The following is a 14,345-nucleotide window of genomic DNA, read 5'->3' as shown; positions in this document are numbered from 1 at the left end:
CCCCCCCCAACAACAACAACAACAACAACAACAAATACTTTAACTTTTACAGACAACAACAACATTGGTCCCGATCCGAAAAACACACTCCATTTTGTTGCCTACCTAAACTGGTACCCTCACTTTATAGACAATCACACATAATAAAAAGCACCGTACCTATTATCCACACCATACATATATATACATTTCACTTCAACCTTATCATGCTCTGTACAAAACTCAACTTTGGAAGAAATACACTTACTTGTGCTGCTTGAAGCCATCGCAAATCTTCCACAGGTTTTCGCTGGAATTTGGTCGCGAACTTACTTAGGTTTAGCGAATTTGGGGAATTTGGGCGATTTTGGGGGATTTTGGTGAGTTAGGTTTAGGGTAGTTCCATTACTTCGACTGTCCACGCTAGTGAAGGGAAGAAAAGCGGGAAAGCGTAAAAGGACTCTAAAGCCCTCAACGTGGAGACTGAAGTGACTTTTATGCCCCTAACTTGGACGGCCACTTAACAGCCCATTTGACGGAGGACCACATCGGTCAAAAATTCAATACTTGAGGATTTAATCGGCCAAAAAGGAAAGCCGAAGACCAATTCGTTACTTTCGCTATAGTCGAGGGACCAAAACGGTAATTAACTCTACATTATACATTTAATGACTTTTTAATTGAAATAACAACATTTTGTAATAGGCAAAAATGACTTTTTGTGTAAGAAAAAAATTAGATTTGAAAATCTATTTAATTTCATTTGCAATACAAAAATGTTTTTTTTTTTTAATTTAATAAAAAACCCTTTGACTTTATCCTTCAGAAATTCAGTCGTAGTCGTAGGTGATTGGGCATTGGCGGTGTTCCATGACAAAGCCGTCAGGTTAGCATCAAAGTCCATTATCTACTTTGTGTATTCATTCATACGTTCATATTTCCAGTACGGACTGTAAAAAAGGAAGGCTCTTATCCAGAAGAGATGGCTACGGCGCTCCTCCTCTTCACCGCCACTCCAACCGTCGCTTCTCTCTCATTGCATTCTTCTTCATCACCCTCGTCTTCCTCTTTGCTCGCTGCTCATCCTTGTAAGTATCTATTAATCCCTCCTTGGCAAGGGTTTTGGCTATTATACATTCAAATCTATATGTGTTACCAGAATGCTTGATTTTAGTTTATGCTCAAATTCAGTTTTTAACCAGTCCCGTGTGGCTCTGTAATTTCTCTAATGCCAGGAATTTGCCTATCTATTTCTACTTTGTGTATACTTCTTGCTTTTCACTGTCCATAAATGTTGTAATCTGTTTGTGTACTTTGGTCGGATTGTTTATTGGGTTTAGATTTTGGGGAGTTCTGTTAGGCAATTCATCGAACATGTGGTTGGTTTGCCTTTTGTTTCTGTATGTCCTGTCTTGGCTGTTCACTTCACTATGTTTGAATTTTATTTGGAATTGATCATACAATTAACTATATGGAGCTTATAGTAATCAGTTTGAAGAATTTGAGGTCAATTTAGGTTGACATGAAAATTGGGTAAGGGAGATGAAATAAGGGGCTTCATTTTGTTATTTTCACCTGAAGCATTCAACCAAAGTAGAATAATAAAGATAACATAAATGCTTCATTCTCACTAACATGTGATGTCGACTTTGTATGTATTTGGCAACCATTAGTCTCGAGGTTTGGTAAAACCTGTAATGGTTTGGCACCAAGAACGTACATCAATCACCGAATTCATGCCCCATATATTGTCAAAGGACGAGATGCATTGGTTGTGAATGCAACTTCTGATGTTGATGGTGTGAGCGCTGACAACAATCCCGAATCTCCCTCAGAAACTAAAGAGGAAAATGTGTCGGTTGAGAACCTCCCTTTGGAGTCCAAGCTCCAGGAAAAGCTTGACCAGAAAACGAGGATGAAAATGGCGAAGAAAATTAGACTGAGAAGAAAGCGGCTGCTCAGGAAACGCCATCTGAGGAAGATTGGGAGATGGCCACCATCCAAGTTGAAAAAGAACAAGAATGTTTAGCCTTTTCTTCCCATTTTGTGTGATCTCCCTTTCATCCAATATGCATCTAAAATGGAAAGAAACTAGATAAATTCTTTGTGTTGTACTACCAGATATCTGTACTTGAGAGTTTTCTACTGCTAATACAATCGTATTTGTTTATATTATTTCTTGAGAAAATTGCTTAATCTTTCTCTGCTTGATTCTGTCCATAAACTCCATGTGAGAACTAGTGATCAATGCAGTTGATGATTGATCCTTCATTCTCCTGTTTGCTTTTGTGTATTCTATGAAAATAACACACTGAAATTATTAGATTCTTCAGTTAGCTTAAGCCAAATTTGACTTGAATTACTTATAATATGAATTCACATCACCCAAAACCAACATGATAAGGCCAGGTCCATATTGGATATAGATCAGATGGAATTTGCAAAATGGCATTTTGAATAAATTCCACTTCATCCATTATCTGTCAACAGAAAATAAATCCACTAATGGGTGGTTAAGACATGGCTACAAAATAATATTTTACTTCCATCTTCAACTACAACTGCACAACTGTCAACTACATTCTACATGGTAATCCTGATTCAACTTGAAAGTATCACAGGGGCACAAATAATCCCGACTAATCTGTAAAAGTTGCTTATTGACTTTCTCAATTTGAGTTAATAAATTATGATTTATGGACAACTTAGGATGATTATCTCATTATGATTTTTTGTCAACTATAATCACTGGGCGAGCTTCACCTATATCTTCAAGTAGTGGTCGTGGACTTTCTTGTAAATCAATGTATCACGAGAACAAAAAGGGATAAAATTTGAATTTGACTGATGAAAATAGACAACTTTTAAAATCTGAATCAAAATAAACGAAATGTTTAATAATACTTTTAGTGTAGTTTCTAAATATATAAATGTTATTTCTTAATACTAAATTAAATATTACAAAAAAATAGTAAATTATAAATAATTTCTAGTTAACCGAACTAGGGAGGGAGTATGTTTTAGGGGTGAAACACATGTAGCAAATATGAATTCCTGAATTTCAAATAGCCAAATGCATTTGAAAACACATTTTACAAAAGAATTTTGCCTATTTTTGTCTTAACTTTTAAAAGTTGTGTATTTGCATTCACAGTTCACTACATCTAATACTTACAGGAACATATGATATGGATAAACATACATTTAAAAAAAAAAAAAAAAAAAAAAAAAAGAGCAATGAATAGGAAAGGGGAGATAAAAGTTACTGCTCTAATAAATACAATGCCATGGAAGCAAGGATGGATGGATGAGTGTATCAAATTTGCAAAATTTTTTCTGTACATTTCACCTTCCTGCAAAGCAGAATGAGTACAGACATCAATCCTAGCACGTTCCTCATTCCCTTTTTATCTTAGGAAGGGGGGTCCTCAATTTCCTATAAACACTATATTAGACATTGATCAGACCAGTGTTTCACTGCTGAGAATATTAAATTTGCAGAGAGGGCACGTCGCGTTAATTCGCAGCCATTTGCAGATGCATCTGTGGTGGAAATGGTGGTTGCAGGGAAGGGTGCACAGCTCGGCTCCATCGCTATACCTATTCAGGCAAATACAGCACTCCTGCAGAGTTACCTCGACAAAGTGAGCGGCCAAAAGAAAAAAAGAACACTTCTTGAAAAAATTTAATGAACATATGATCAATTGAGGCCAACCAAGTATTGTTAATGTTAATCCATATGTCATGCTCACAATCAAGATTTGCACAAAAACAATTTATAGTTTTCCCATTTTATGTATATTTCCAGTATTTCAAGGAAAATTTTCTAAATCTTCCGATCTCCCTTTCTTCCATTTCAAACAACATGCAGTTATTCCCACAATGAACAGCAATATAATCCCGCACTACAATGATACTTACTATTGGTTACACACAGGGCAGAATTTTAGGGCGTGCAAGATGGGCAACAGCACAGGGCCCCAAAATTTTGGGGGCTCTTAGTCCAGCCCTAGCCTAATAGTTAGTAATATGTATTTGTAATTATATTGGCCCAAAATTAGGTTTTTTGCATTTTTTTCTTTGCAATTTTTCTTCAATTCGCAGTTTATTTATACTTTGATAGGGCCTCACTTATTTACCACCACAGGGCCGCGCAAATAAAAAAAACCGGCCCAAGTTACACCCATGAAAATCAGTACAAGTGGAACACCAAAGTTTCATGGAAAGGCATAGCATATCTCCAAGGACTCGAACCAGAATTAGCTCGATTAATTTAGTACGTAAAGAAGGGAAAGCATGAAAAATGCGTTCGGGGATTAAAATGGGAGGAATAGGGTTGCAGGTGCTTACAGAGTCCTCTGGACTAAGAGAAAGCTTCGGCATGGACTCTCCCTCTTCCAATGCCTCGTAATCATACGGAAAATTTGACATAGTATTAGATTGGCAGTATCTATACTTGGGAAGAGTCCTGATATCATTTTCAGATGCACCCTCTCCCAGTTTCATCGCATATGCAACTGATGCTAGAATCGGAAGGCAACAAAATACTGCGACGAAGACCATGAATGCCATTGCGATGCAAAAGATCACAAAGAACACATCAAATGCCAAAAAGACCACAGATAACCTGCAATTTGATTACGGGCTGTCAAAGTCAAGATGAAGGTTTAAGATATAAATGCTAGTCAAAATGTGTAATGACGACATGATTTATACAAATGAAGTTTCTCAAATGAAATGTGAGTATGTTGAGATAATTGACGCACAGAAGAACGTCCCCGTGAACAAAGCTATGCCAGAAGAAAAGACTAATACCTATACATTCACCAATCTCCAAATGGACAAAATACGTTCAGCAAATCAGGAATCATTTGGAAGTAAGTACATTAAGAGTGGTTGAGAAAGGTGAATTACAGAAAAGAAGCTAACGAAAAAAATTTATTTCGTTATATAAAATTTGTATTTGTGAATACATAAAGGTGAACAGTTTTAGTTTTGGCATTATTCAAAAATCTACCGACTTTTTGGTTTGGGTACAAAATGAAAGTCAAAAAGGCAGGAGCATTTACTTATTACTATGGTACTATATAACTCATTGTCATTTAGTGTGTGTCCCTGTTAACGAATTTCAAACTTTCCAATTGAATTTCATACCAGAATAACAGCACATGAGAAAAGGTATTCAGTTAATATGGCTCAGTTCATCTGACAATATTGCATATCTGGAATTTGAAACTGCTTAACTGCCTATTCACCTTTCCTTCAGCATAACGATATATGCAGTGATAGAAAAGAGGGTTTAAAGTGAAATGTGTGACTTAAAATCATGAACATACCAGTAAAGATGGGGAGAATCTTGCAGAAGTGCCTGGCCACCCATGAAAATCCAATAGAAACCGAAAATCCACCAGATTGATGAGATCACTGTATTAATCGACTCCAACCTTTTCATGACACTGGTTCAAAAGAATTTAAGTTAAATGTTTGATCAAGAGTATATCACATATAAATAACGGGGAGATGTGGAAACAAAAAAGAAGAATCTTCCACAGTTCCACATCCACAAATTATTTTTCCTGCCTTCTCTTCCCTATGCTGTCTTCTACCTTCCACCCCCACCCACCCCACCCACCCACCCAATTTTCAACTGAGCCATTAACTCAAGTTCCTTGGAGGAGTAGTTAAAGAAAGTCAGTATTCCCATCTCTTCTTTAACATTTAAGTGAAGTTGATTTAAACACATTACACATACTATACTTCAGATAAAATTGTCATTCAATAGCCATATATGGTGAAACACTATAGTTTCTTGAGCAGAGAATCTAGCATGTATTCTTTTCCCAGAAATTTCAAGAAATGGTAAGTATCCACTATCCAAGCAATATGAGAGATAACTAGATAGATAAGGAAGTGTGACTGATGCAATAAGCTTCATCCCAGTAAAATTCTCTTTAGTCTTTTGATTGTTGTAAGCATATTATACTATCCCTTCAATTCATCTGATATCATGGCTTAGTTAATGCAACAGTTTTTTGTGTAAGTTATCACCATAATGAAAAGTAGTGTGAAAAACAAATTTCATCACCAAGTCCTTTAAAATAATTAGAAAAATACCAAAATATATTAATAGAAACCCCTCTCCCTAAAGAACAAGAAGTACTGAAATTAGCAGATTTTCCATGTTCCTTATCACCAAAAGATTCTTTCTTTTTCATTTTCTTTAGTTACTTTGATAATTTCTGGAATTCAGCTATTATTCCTGGGAGAGGGAATTACATCTACATCAACATCAACATCAAAAGAGTAACAAAACCCCAGAATTAATCAAAAAGACAGAAACTTTTTCTTTTTCACTCACAGAAATCCCTAAATCAGGGAAATGGAAAGAGGGGTACCTGGAGTGACCAAGAGCAAATAGAGAGAGCCCATGGAATTGTAGACCAACAAGATCATCAAAGTTCCTCCTCTGGTACTCAACCCACACAAACCCCACATGCAAGAGGCACTGTAGGGCATACCCTCCAATCCACAGCCTCAGAGGTGCAGAGGGCCTCTCCCCTATGGTGGTCAAAAGCATAAAAACAGAGACCACCACGAATGCCAAGTTCCATATCACATCAAGAACCACAAAGGGCCTCGAGTACCCACAATCCCCCAACGCCAAATCATCATCATCATCATCATAAATCCCACTCTCATCACCATCTACACGATTCATAAAAATCTGGTGGTAATCTGAGGAGGAAGAGGCCATTCTAGAGAGGGAAATAGAAAAAGGGGAATCTTCTAAACCACCATTAGTACCATTATCAGCATCGATTAATAAGGTGTGATGGTGCCCTTGGTCCATGGGGGAAATACAAGTCAGCTATTCTTTTCTCCTGTGGTCAAACCCTTCTCTGAATATGCAAGAAAAGGAGGTTTTTTGTGGTGTGGGGGCTAACTGAGGACTGGTGAAGGATTGGTTTTGAAGAAGAAAGCAAAGTGAGGAATATGGGAAGGGAAACTACTTCCCCAAGTAGTATGTATGGTGTGGTGGGAGAAGTGGGGAATGTCAATTTGTCATACATGCAAGAATCGTTCCTTACAACAATTTTTTCTTTAATCTGCACAACAACAACAATTAGACCATTATTCTCTTTTAATTATTATTTTAAAAAAAAGTTTAGTGATTAAGGTAGGTTAGTGTTGTTGGCATTAAATTTTAGAAAGAAAAAAAAATTAGTTGACTCTATGAGGAGGTATCTATTAGTCTTTTAGTCTTTTTAATTTGAGTTTATTTGAGTCGGTGTAGAGTATAGTATATATATGCCTTTACCTTTGGGTCCCACAACTGTCGCTGTCGAAGTTCAAACGTTGGTCTCTTCTCTAAATTATTGCCTACTAAACTAGTGAGTTAAGTCCGGACAACTATTGGTAGAGAATATTACCCAAATGACACCACCCGATACAGTACCGGAGCCCCGACCCGTCTTTCGATCTTAATTGGGCGGTTCCCGGTCTATATAGGTCGGATCCCCGGCCTCCGATCTTCACAAATAACCCTGGGCTAGACCATCCGCCTGGTTTGGTCCAACCGGTCCGTGTCGTGTTAAGCTCGGGCCGGGCATTCCGAACCGAGCATCCCAACCTTCACCCTCAAGGACCTCGCCCCAAACCTATCTTTACACCTGGCCTCGTCGTATAGGGCCACCATCATAACCCGTGCATGACCGCCATATTGGAGAACCAAGATTTTACCCCAAAAATCTTATAAATACCGCATTTAATGCTAGTAAGGGGACTTTTGATTGTTTTCTTGCTAAGTAGTTTGGAAACCTCTAACCCACATTTATGTTGATTGGGCTACCCTTCAAACAATATAATTAATAAAGTATCTTTGACCGTACATTTAGCATTGTCATCGCGTATTTACTTTATCAGACTTTTTTATTTTTGGTAATAGATGTTAACAAAAATTCCTTTAAATATTATATTACTCAGTATTTGATATGATAGTTAAATCGTTAATTATAATTTTTTTTTTCTTTTGCAGCCTTTTGTATTAATGTTTTATTTTTAGATTTAATATAAGACTAACTAAATATGACATTTGCACTCTTTACAAGGCTTTAACTTTTGACTTTGTAATTCTATTAGTAGTCCGCTTGCTAATTGTTTTAAATTGTTGGATTGATCAAATTTAAATTTGATAATTAAAAGTGAAAAACATTTATTATAAGATCAAAAATTGAAAGTAACAGTAGATTAATTTATGGGTCCAATAATTTATGAATATTTAATGAATGTAAACCCAAGTCAAAAGTAATAAAATTTAGAATTTGTTTGAAAATTAAGAAAATGACTTCTGCAAAATGAGTCATCTTTTAAAAAAATAATTTTATTTTCAGTGTTTGGTTGCATTATGGAAAACTGTTTTGGTGTGTTTGGTTCATTTGATGAAAAATGAGTAGAATTTATAATTAAATATTTTAATCGTTTTGTTTAGAATATAAAAATATTTATAAAAATATTAAAAATAAAGTTTTTTTGTTAATTTTTTTTTAAATCTCTCGAAAACCAGACCTATATAGTTTTCGTCGGAAACCAAGGTTGTGATTGTCGTTGAAAACGATTATGGTCAGAAATTATTTTTTGGTCATTTTCCTCGAAAACAACCATATTTTTCCAAGTCAACAGAAAACATATTCTGTTAACTTAATTTTTCATGCACAATCAAACACTGAAAATTCGAAAAGTGATTTTTAGAATAAGCATATTTATTGCTTGTTATTTTTTCTAATTTATAAAGAAGCATTTTAATAAACAACAATTTAAAAAAAAATTACTAACTATATTAAAAAATCCTACTAGACTTACTTAACATCAAACTTTGCTCAATTGCTTTATCGTTTATACACCAAATTTGGTAGCACTTTACCAACGAAGTGGTACGTTGCCATTAGAACAAGAGAAGTTCCCTATTTACACTAATAAATAATAATAATAATAATAATAATAATAATAATAATAATAATAATAATAATAATGCAACATCTCAATTGGTTGATGAATCCCACCCACAATTTTTTCTTTATCATCTTTACAAGAAAAAAGTTAGCCAATACAAAACTAATCAAATGAATATATTAATTTAAATTAGGAGAATTGATGTTTTTCGTCCTAAATTATAGGGAAAATACAACTTCACGTACTTCAATTACATCTATTACGGAGTATTATTTTATGTTTCACAAATCTTTACAAAGTGTTTTTTTTTTCTTTTTCTTTGAATTCTATTACAGGTTGATTTTAAAAAGCTAATTTATAAACAATTGATGGACAAAAAAGTTATTTCGTACGATTGAGTAACGAAAAGTGATGACAATATAATAGAGAGAAGAAAAATGTTATTTTCCTATAATTCAATGATTAAAAAGAAAGTGTGACTTTCCCTTGAGATTATATGAGTTGTTATGTGTAATTTATTTTTTCTTTTATATTACTTCATATTTTCTAGGAGAATTTATACCACTAACGGGTTTTATGGGATTACTAGTTTAAAGCAGGGTCAACCAATTCAAAAACGTCAAAGTCTTAAGAGTGAACATTGTTACAAAAGGGAGGAAATAACATCTACGGCACCTTGCACTTCCATGTGGAAGGGAGTGAGTTTGAGTCTCAGTGGAAACGATATTGACTCTTTGTGCTTCAGAAAGTAGTTATGAACAGATACTACATTGTAACAGAGTCAATAGTATTCAAAAACATATACGGCTAGCAATAAATGTATTCCCACAACGGTTCATTAAAAAAAAAAAGTGAGAAGCATGACAAGCAGTGGCAGTATCATATTCCATAGTCCAGATATGAAACCAAAAAAGAACAAAAGAAGTTGAATGTGCATTATTAGGGTAAGATGATTTACAAAATTAGCTGGCCGGTTGGTATACCATACTGAGAAGTAAGAAGAGCAAGTAGAATCTTGACTCTCTCTCTGTCTCTCTAAGAATCCTAACAATACATCTTTCACTAAAAGTACAAGGGGATATACTGCTTCTTCACAGCAATTGGACTTCTGACAAAATGGACACCATCAGTCCATAACAAGCTCCCAAATGTGAAGCCAGAGTTTGTTTCTTCCACTGGAGAAATCCTGACTGTGAAAGAGAGCTTATGTTTATTGGCATCAAAGCTCAACACATTGGGCTTCACTGTAACGGTGGTGCCCAATGGAGACTTAACCACGGCTTTGTACACAGATTTGGGAGGTCCCACGTTTGTGACGGTTCTGTGTATGGTTACTGGTTTATTCAGGTTTGGTACTGCTATGGAAGGCAAGTTGAGGTCCAGGGCTGATGGTTTTGTCTTGGGACAGATGCGACGTTCTTGCTTAACATCGTAGTTTGGGGTTTCTTTGGTGGTGTTGTAGATGGCGGAGTTGTTGTAGCCAAGGGCACAGTCATAGTTGACGTAGTCTATTTTTTTCATGTCATAAATCAGACCAGGATCATCCGCGCCATTGGCATTTGCAATGCCTCCCCCGAAATCGAATGCATCTGCCACCCTGTCTGATGATCCATCAGCAAAGATGAGAGAAGGGTATGTTTCAGAATTCCACGCTGCACACAAACAAATTAACCTTAGAAACAAAAATATATGATTGATATAGCATTAGCCGCTTAATTAGCCTTAGTCTTATGGTACCTACCTGTTGTGACCAGTGCTGATTTTAAGGCTGCTGGAGACCAGTCGGGATGTGATGCTTTGAGAAGCGTCACAATGGCGGTGACATGAGGAGTAGCATGCGATGTTCCTGAGCCGATCTTGAATCCATTATCTGCGTCACGATCGTGTAGGGAAGTAGCACATAATATTTTGTCCCCCGGGGCTGCAACATCAGGCTGCACCAGAACAGACCAAGCATTATCGTATATATATGTTACACCTTGGCAAGAGCAGCAGAGAGAGAGAGAGAGGATGTTACCTATACCTTCAAGATAGTTGGGGCTAAGGAACTAGGTCCTCTTGATGAAAAGGCAGCAACTTTGGGAGCTATAGGCTTTCCTGTATGTATGTCTGGAAATCCCATCTGTGCAGTAGAATTATTGTTGTGGAATATGTATTCCTTTATTATAGTCCCTGCGTTAAAATCAACCTGAATACATGGGATAGGGTAGATATTGCTGGGTAGAGCACTACTGGTGGGATTCGAGTAAATCAGTCCAACCGCGCCTGCAACATATGCTTTGCCTACTAAGCTCAGCTGTTCATCCACAGCTGTCCCGAATATGAACACAATTTTTTCTTTTGCTTCTGTTGCGTTGAATGATATCTCTACCAGATCTGTCATACTGCAAGCAAGCAACCAACAGGTTCAAGCTAACTCAAATCTAAACAACACACACACACACGCACACACACAAAAACACGTTGAAGCAAGCTAGCTAGCTACCCTTGATATCTCCCTAGAAAATAAAAGGGAAAGTAAGTAGGTGTTCCTAGTCGAGATTCCGAGTTGACCTGACAACAAACATTGGAAAAACAACAACTCAGCCTCACCAGTCACCATAATAACGCATATACATACGAGGGATTGATTGATACATACAAAAAGGGTCTCGTTGTTTCCAAGAGTGATTGGGTAGAGGAAAGCTCTGTCCATGGTTGAAGCAGCAACAGTTATGAGCCATGGCTCAACATTTGTGACTGTAAATGCAGAAGGGCCGTCATTTCCAGCTGCTATAATCACAGGGATACCATGGCACACCGCATGGAAAGACCCAATCCCAATCCCATTCTGGGTTTCCACATCTGACTGCAAAGGCACAGGCAACCCAATGGAGATGGATATAATATCAACCCTATCGCTAACAGCATAATCAAAGGCCGCCAGAAGATCAGAAGTTGCACAAGAAATACTGGGTCCAAACACCCTCCAACAGGCCTTGTAGATGGACAACCTAGCACGTGGAGCTCCCCCTCTTATCGCACCAAAAGAAATGTCTGCGCAGGTCACATTCTCCACAGGCGAACCTGCTGCAATGCTCGCAACTTGAGTGCCATGACCATGTGTGTCCAGTGCAGAAAAATCATCTAATCTCAGTACTTCTGTCACATCTGCTTCGAAATCATGCATCGCTCCTTTCACAAACCACCGCGTTCCAATTACTTTCCTGTTACAGTGCTCTGTTGCATTGAAACTACTCATGGATTTGCACACCCCGTTCCAAGCCTTTGGGACTGGACCATACCCTGCATCACTGAAAGATGGTAGTCTCCCATCAATACCTGCAAAATGGATTCAATCACACCCATCCTAGTATATGAAATGAAATCCCATCATATCAAAAGCCAATACTTATACCATGGACCACCTTGCAAGGTAGACAGACCTTGGTCCAAAACTAACATTAAACTTTGAGTTTCTGAACATATGTAAGACATGTAACAGAGTAAATGCTGTCTAGTCTACTTTATAAACATTAATCTTTGAATTTATGCACATATAATATAATGTCTAGTTTCTGAACATTAAGCTAAGTTTTGAGTTTCTGGACAAAAACAATGTCGTTTTTGGACCAAGGTGGAGCCTGATCCATGATATAATTTGCGATCAAAAGCCAAGCCAAACCACACCTGAATCTATAACTCCTATGATGAGTCCTTCTCCCATTTTGGATTTATGCAGTAGATTATCAGTTGCAGAATTCTCAGATGGTTGGCCTTGCCCTAGCCCTAGGAAATCCCAGCTCCTAGACGTTTTAAGCGGGTGCTGCTTGTCCCCGATCACATGAACCACGCCAGGTAATCCTACAATTCCATAGTATACCATTTACATCTTCCTTCTAACAACAATATTAATCTAAACACACAAACAAATAAAACAATACCAGCCAGTTTGTTGGCCTGAGACTTGGTTAACTTCGCTGAAAATCCCGAAAAGCTATATTTGTAATTATAGATGATCAACTTTTTAGCTTCTTCCTTGCTGCAATTAATCCAAAAACATAACACATTTTAGAATCAAATCAAATCAAACCATCATTTTTCATCATATAATAACAACAACTTCCTATATTGTTACGTCGAATTAAATTACCTCCCCACAACCTTGGCAAGCAAATCGCTATGTGATTCCTTGATCAGCCTGTGATTATCGTGAGGCTTTACCCCAAGATACACAATGTAAATCTGTAAAACTTAAAAAAATATCACATCTGAATATTTTTTATGGATTAAGAAAAAATGTAAACATATTTTGAGATTCAAACATCCAAAACTAAAAATCGAAATTTATGTTTTATATATTACATTACATGCCAGATTACGTACCCTTGTGTCTTTCACATTTTCATCTGCATGTGCAGTCCAAGTGCAGAAGCCATTGAAGAAAAGGAAAAGGGAGAAAAAAACTAGAAATTGGTCTGGTTTCAGCATCATATCGCTCTCTGATCTATTGCTACCTTATTCGATCGAACAGAGAAAGAAAATGTCGGTAAAAATATAATTAATAAAATTTGCGTTGAAGAACAGCCAAAGAACATTTTAAATGTCGGTAAAAATCACCTGGCCTGCTTACATTTAACCACAAAAAAATTGGAAGGTTGTATGATTCTCCGACATCCGTGTGTATGCCCCGCCATTTTGATTCGCTAAATTTAACCCTACTATTCCTGTTTTTTTACTCCATTTATGTGTGGATAGTGTTATTTGGATACATATTTCCTAAGATTAACCAAAAATGCATGAGATCTATGGGTTTATACTTTATAGTAATATAATAAAACAATTTTTTATTGGTTATTACAAAAATAAATGATTCATATTTGGTCATTCAGCCCACAGCCCTCCCACTCGAAGTCAAACTTGCAATCTCCTAATCAATTTGGTTGGCCCCTTTCATTCTTTAATTTAACCATTTAAAACGGTGCACACATTACTAATGAGTTACAACTCAACTGACATTGATATACACATATTCTGTTTATATATGATGATTATTATACTTCGTATATACCACCATTACATTATACTTTGAACGTGATTCACAGATAGTAGCTAGCGTAGTGACTTATCAGTGAGGAGATATCTTGAGGATCAATTTGGTATTAACATGAATAAATGCAGCTTGCCTAAAAAAAATGATATTGGAAGAAACTACAAACAAAGATATATAAAGTTAAATAGAAGAGGAAGAATACTTGCTACTGGATTCAAACCCTCGCCATATCTAACCAAAAACACACACCATCCAACTCTGCTAACTAAACAATTGTTTACTTATGTCTGTTTTCATATATTTATATCTAAATATGTACTATACATACATATATATATATATATATATATATATATATATATATATATATATATATATATATATA

At 36.3% G+C, this 14,345-nt stretch overlaps 3 protein-coding genes across 3 annotated transcripts; 1 reads left to right on the top strand and 2 right to left on the bottom strand.

Annotated features, from left to right (window-relative positions):
- The first annotated feature begins 909 nt into the window (after positions 1-909).
- LOC116028765 (50S ribosomal protein 5 alpha, chloroplastic) lies at positions 910-2,154 on the top strand. The gene is made up of 2 exons (XM_031270584.1): positions 910-1,067; positions 1,653-2,154. The coding sequence occupies exons 1-2, from the start codon at positions 962-964 to the stop codon at positions 2,006-2,008; spliced, it is 462 nt and encodes a 153-aa protein (XP_031126444.1). The 5' UTR covers positions 910-961; the 3' UTR covers positions 2,009-2,154.
- A 1,076-nt stretch (positions 2,155-3,230) lies between these two features.
- Positions 3,231-7,006, bottom strand: LOC116028694 (E3 ubiquitin-protein ligase At4g11680-like). The gene is made up of 4 exons (XM_031270485.1): positions 6,375-7,006; positions 5,316-5,435; positions 4,330-4,606; positions 3,231-3,602 (listed from the first exon to the last, which is right to left on the bottom strand). The coding sequence occupies exons 1-4, from the start codon at positions 6,827-6,829 to the stop codon at positions 3,441-3,443; spliced, it is 1,014 nt and encodes a 337-aa protein (XP_031126345.1). The 5' UTR covers positions 6,830-7,006; the 3' UTR covers positions 3,231-3,440.
- Positions 7,007-9,841: 2,835 nt separating this feature from the next.
- Positions 9,842-13,418, bottom strand: LOC116030772 (subtilisin-like protease SBT3.15). The gene is made up of 9 exons (XM_031273105.1): positions 13,294-13,418; positions 13,061-13,152; positions 12,852-12,949; positions 12,598-12,771; positions 11,570-12,249; positions 11,414-11,481; positions 10,952-11,312; positions 10,670-10,862; positions 9,842-10,580 (listed from the first exon to the last, which is right to left on the bottom strand). Exons 1-9 carry the CDS (start codon positions 13,399-13,401, stop codon positions 9,991-9,993), a joined length of 2,364 nt encoding a protein of 787 aa, XP_031128965.1. The 5' UTR covers positions 13,402-13,418; the 3' UTR covers positions 9,842-9,990.
- Positions 13,419-14,345: the final 927 nt, after the last annotated feature.

Source organism: Ipomoea triloba, chromosome 9, assembly GCF_003576645.1.
Source record: "Ipomoea triloba cultivar NCNSP0323 chromosome 9, ASM357664v1".
Lineage (NCBI taxonomy): Eukaryota > Viridiplantae > Streptophyta > Magnoliopsida > Solanales > Convolvulaceae > Ipomoea > Ipomoea triloba.
The sequence above is the reverse complement of the archived record's forward strand: the minus strand, read 5'-3'. Positions and strand labels throughout refer to the sequence as shown.

Excerpts from the sequence above, each read along its gene's own strand:
- LOC116030772 (XM_031273105.1), bottom strand. The coding sequence starts at position 13,401 with ATGATGCTGAAACCAGACCAATTTCTAGTTTTTTTCTCCCTTTTCCTT. Across the intron at positions 13,153-13,293 it reads AAAATGTGAAAGACACAAGG|ATTTACATTGTGTATCTTGG; the intron begins GTACGTAATCTG and ends TAAGTTTTACAG. Across the intron at positions 12,772-12,851 it reads TCAGGCCAACAAACTGGCTG|GATTACCTGGCGTGGTTCAT; the intron begins GTATTGTTTTAT and ends ATGGAATTGTAG.
- LOC116028765 (XM_031270584.1), top strand. The coding sequence starts at position 962 with ATGGCTACGGCGCTCCTCCTCTTCACCGCCACTCCAACCGTCGCTTCT. Across the intron at positions 1,068-1,652 it reads TTTGCTCGCTGCTCATCCTT|TCTCGAGGTTTGGTAAAACC; the intron begins GTAAGTATCTAT and ends GGCAACCATTAG.
- LOC116028694 (XM_031270485.1), bottom strand. The coding sequence starts at position 6,829 with ATGGACCAAGGGCACCATCACACCTTATTAATCGATGCTGATAATGGT. Across the intron at positions 4,607-5,315 it reads GATTCTCCCCATCTTTACTG|GTTATCTGTGGTCTTTTTGG; the intron begins GTATGTTCATGA and ends ATCAAATTGCAG. Across the intron at positions 3,603-4,329 it reads CTCTTAGTCCAGAGGACTCT|GAGTGCTGTATTTGCCTGAA; the intron begins GTAAGCACCTGC and ends GTAACTCTGCAG.